The 3,998-nt window shown below is 67.2% G+C and overlaps 2 protein-coding genes across 2 annotated transcripts; one reads left to right on the top strand and one right to left on the bottom strand.

Moving 5' to 3' along the window:
* Positions 1-44: 44 nt before the first annotated feature.
* Positions 45-997, top strand: EMIHUDRAFT_253684 (hypothetical protein; the record flags this gene model as incomplete). Its single annotated transcript, XM_005782970.1, has 5 exons — positions 45-57; positions 215-276; positions 314-369; positions 453-603; positions 728-997. 5 exons carry the CDS (start codon positions 45-47, stop codon positions 995-997), a joined length of 552 nt encoding a protein of 183 aa, XP_005783027.1.
* A 1,046-nt stretch (positions 998-2,043) lies between these two features.
* On the bottom strand, positions 2,044-3,460 carry EMIHUDRAFT_253683 (hypothetical protein; the record flags this gene model as incomplete). The annotated part of the gene is made up of 2 exons (XM_005782969.1): positions 2,044-3,276; positions 3,422-3,460. 2 exons carry the CDS (start codon positions 3,458-3,460, stop codon positions 2,044-2,046), a joined length of 1,272 nt encoding a protein of 423 aa, XP_005783026.1.
* Positions 3,461-3,998: the final 538 nt, after the last annotated feature.

Below are 3,998 nucleotides of genomic sequence, written 5' to 3'. Positions count from 1 at the left end.
CTCCTCCCTCGCCGAGCTGCGCCTCCCCAGCAGCCTCTCCCCAGATGCCAAACACAAGTCCAACCACCACTCCCCGCTCTTCCGAGCAGCGCTCGATCAGCGCTCGAGGGGGCACGTGTGTGAACTGTGTTCAGCTGTACTCCGCCGTACCCGGGCCCCTTGTTGTGCTATGTACTCCCGCTGCCTCAGCTCGCCCGTGTGCTCCCTCCTCTAGGCAGCCTGGTCCGCATTGACGAGGAGACGCTGCCCCCAGCAGTCGCGCGCCTCCTCTTGGCTGTGAGCAGCGCCTCTTCACACCGATGGCTGTGAACAGGACGCCTTCCTGCGCTGCACCTCCCTCTCCTCCGTCGCCCTCCCGGACGGGCTCGAGTGCATCGGAAGGAGCTCTCTCCAGTCTCCGACCGCCCCTCAAACGCATCTCCTTCTCACGCTTCGCGCGCTTGCGAGCTCAGGCACGCCTTCTTCGACTGCTCCTCCCTCCGCCGGCTCACCTTCCCCGCGCACAACTCCCGCCTCGCACAGCTCCAGAACTTGGGCTACCAGGCCTTCGGCGGCTGCTCCTCCCTCGCCACAGCCACCCTCCCTCTCGACGCAGACGCTAATGTGCGCGCGCCCTCGCCTTTGCCCTCGCCTTTGCCCTCGCCGCCTCGCCTCGCCCAGCCGCGCCCTCTACACCCCTGCTGCCTGGAGCGGACAGCCGTCGACCGCCCGCGCCCCTACTCCCTAGGACCTCGACGGCACGGCGGAGATGGTGAAGCTGGTCGCCTTCTGCCCAACCACCACCGTCCTCCGTCTTTCGCCAGCTCGAATGCGCGCCCAGGAGCGGCTCCGGCTCCTCTACCAAGGCGTGCTCGCGTACAAGCGCTGCCGCCCCCTGCTCCTCGGCTGGCTAGAGCGGGCGCAGATCCGGCTCGACTCTTACGGCTTGGACGGTGCCGCGCGCCAGCGAGACCGCGAGGAGTTCGAGAGCGAGTTTGCGAACCTCACGGCGACCTGAGTCTTCTTACTTGAAAAACCGCCGGCGACACGCGCAGCGAACGCCGACCGCAGCGCTTCCAGCGCTAATACTCTGCGAGAAAGGAGAGGGCACAAACGACACAGATTTCGTCCGTCAAGGGGAACAGGGGACACGAAACGGATCGAAAACACAACACTGTGCTCGGTCCTCGGATACAAAATGCGCCTGTGCGCGCAGGCCCAGGCGCTGCGGGCGAACTAATAGGGAATGGGAACGTTCGAACGAGATAGAAACGGACTTGGAGTGCACGGACGTCCTATTCGAAACGCGCAGGGGCACCGCCTCTTCACGCTACGCTCACACGTCAAGGCATGAACAGAACGCGGGGAAGTTCGAGTCGTCTCGTGCGTCCACGAAGCCTAGCGGGCGGCCCCGCGCGCGCCCAAGCCAGCAGGCGGAAGAATCATGACGCCGCTGGCATGCATGTACCCCGTGGAGACGCACTGGTTCAACACGAGCGTTGACCACTTCAACTTCCGGCATGCCCACGGCGCAGGTGATTGGCGTGGCTCGCCTCCAAAAAAATAGAGACGCACAGCACTGCACACCCTGGGCTCACACATCGCATCCGGCTCAAACCTATTCCTCACCAACGGGCAGCTTGACCCGTGGCGGGCCGCCGGGATACAGGAGTTGCCTGAGGGGTCGCCAGAGTCGGTGACGGTGCGCACGATAGAATCGGCAGCGCATCACCTCGATCTGCGCCACTCGGACCGGCACGACCCCCCCAGCGTCGCCGCCGTGCGCCGCGAGGAGCGAACTGCTATCCTGCGGTGGGTGAGGGAGTGGCGGCTCCAACACCAAGCCGAGAGGCGAGATGCCACGTGATGCCAGACGTATAAGGCCTGACGTTGTCATGGACGTTGTGCTTGGAAATCGACACTTGCACCTCGCACGCCGATACCCCCAAAAACACGAGATACGAGAATGTGTGTGTGTAGAAGATCTCTGCTGAGTCTCTGGGGTATCTCGTGTCCACTCCGCACACGGAATCGATCGTGGGACGTGTGACCGGCAGGCGCGCGCTATGACTGAACACGACAAGTAGCATTTGCGGCGCGCGGCGTCACTTGCGGCGTCACGAAAGCGGGGCCCGCGCCCGCCTCGGCGAGGACGTCACGGAGAAGCCACTCAACCCGCGCAGCGACGCCGCCCGTGTGGAGTGCCTCTGCGCCCGGCCGGATCACGAGGGTCGCTGCCAGTTCGCCTGCCCTCGCACGCAGTTGCGCCGACGGCACGCCGTGCGCCGCCAGGGCCGCCGCGTCGACCTCGCCATCGTCACCAGCGGCAGCGCGAGAGGCGCCGCTTTTCGCCAGTAACGCGGCTGCTGCGGCGCTGAGGACCCCTTTCAGGGTCGTTGCTAGCGACGGCTGGCGCCCGATGGCCCACTCGAGCTCGCGCCAGGCGAGGGCGGCGTGGGAGGCCTCATCATTTGCGACAACGGCGAGGGCGGCGCACGCCGCCGGTGCGATGCACGCGGCGAGGGTGAGTTGTGCCTCGATGGCAGCCACTGTCTCAGCGACGCAACCCTCGCGGGCGGTCGAAACGGCAACGTCCGGGAGCGAGCGGACCTCGCCGCTGTCGCGGGTGTCGAGTGCGCTTGGCCCGACTGCAACCCCGAGGTAGGACGTGGCCAGCGCGTATGCTGCCTCTGCGTGGCCAACCTCCTCGAGGGCGGCGGTGTGCATGCCGCTGATGAGGTGGGCCGGCGCACCGTTGGCCAGTAGCTCGAGGGAGTGCTTCGAGAAGGAAGCGACCGAGGCCCACTCGGCGCCGCCCGCCACAGCCCAATGGTGGCCGGCGGCGCTGAGCACGCTGTTTGGGATGCGGCCATTGAGGGGAGGGGCCACACCTTTCCCCCGGTCGCTGGCCACGGCCTTTGGGAGGCGCGGCAAGCCGTCCACCACGTATGGGCGTCCGGCAATCGCGCCGCAGGGCAGGCACGAATACGAGTAGCTCTCCTCGCAGCCAGCGCTAGACACGTCGCACGGCCATGCTGCACAGTACTCATACGGGGATGTGCAGATGGAGCCGCCGCACTCTTCGTCGCGGCTGCTGCACTCGCTGTAGCTGTAGAGCCCGAACCCGGTTGGCTCAGTGGGCTCGGTTGGCTCGATTGCGTCAGAAAAGCTCTTCTTCCCTGCCCAGACCTCGGCGAGAAAAACCGCGTCCGCGAGACGAAATGCGCCGTCGCCATCAAAGTCGCCGGGGGGGTCCCCGCACACGCCTGGCGGCAACTCCTTCTTCCCCGCCCAAGCCTCCGCGACGAATACGGCGTGCTCTGCTGTGCGCCCTGTTTGTGTGGCTGTGAGGCGCAGCCTTGGCTGGGAGGGCTGCGCGGTGGGCTGCGGCGTGCTGCAGGTGGTCGTGCGCCTGCCTGATGGTGTGCGGCGGCCGCGCAACCCGCTCGACCGGGCCGTCGGCGGCCCAGGGGGCGAGCATGCCAATGCGCGCTGCATGTGAGGCTGCTGCGCGGCTGGCGCGCAAGTTTCCGTGCGGAGAGGGACGCGCGCATGTGTTCACGCTGCGGGCGCGGGCGGGCGCGGAGGGCGGCGCGGTCTCACCGCGGTCCGTCGCCGGTTGGTCTTCGGCGTGTCGAGGGCGGGCGTGCACGAGGGCTTGCCGCCATATCGCGTGCCGCGAAGGAAAAAGTTCGCTCGCTTCTCGCGGCGCTTTGCGGGTCAGAGGCCAGCCTCGCCCAATCATGCTGCTCGCTCTCGCCTCGCTCGCTCCATTTCTCGTCGTCCGTCCCCATCAACTCTCACGAGCTCCCACCTCTCGCATCGTCGGCCCGCCCGTCCTATCCAGCACCGGAGTTGCGCCAGCGCCGGCGCCGCCACCGCCGCCACTCTCACCGTTTCCGAGCGAGGAGCTGCTGCCGCGGCTGGTCGACGGGTGCGCGGCGGGCGAGCCACTGGCGTCGCTGCTCCCGCGCTGCTTCGACCACCCGCTCGATGGCTTCCAGACCGATGCTATGGCC

The sequence above is a fragment of the Emiliania huxleyi genome (assembly GCF_000372725.1).
Source record: "Emiliania huxleyi CCMP1516 chromosome Unknown EMIHUscaffold_1832, whole genome shotgun sequence".
Lineage (NCBI taxonomy): Eukaryota > Haptophyta > Isochrysidales > Noelaerhabdaceae > Emiliania > Emiliania huxleyi.
Note: the sequence above shows the minus strand (reverse complement) of the source record. Positions and strands in the feature narration are given on the sequence as shown.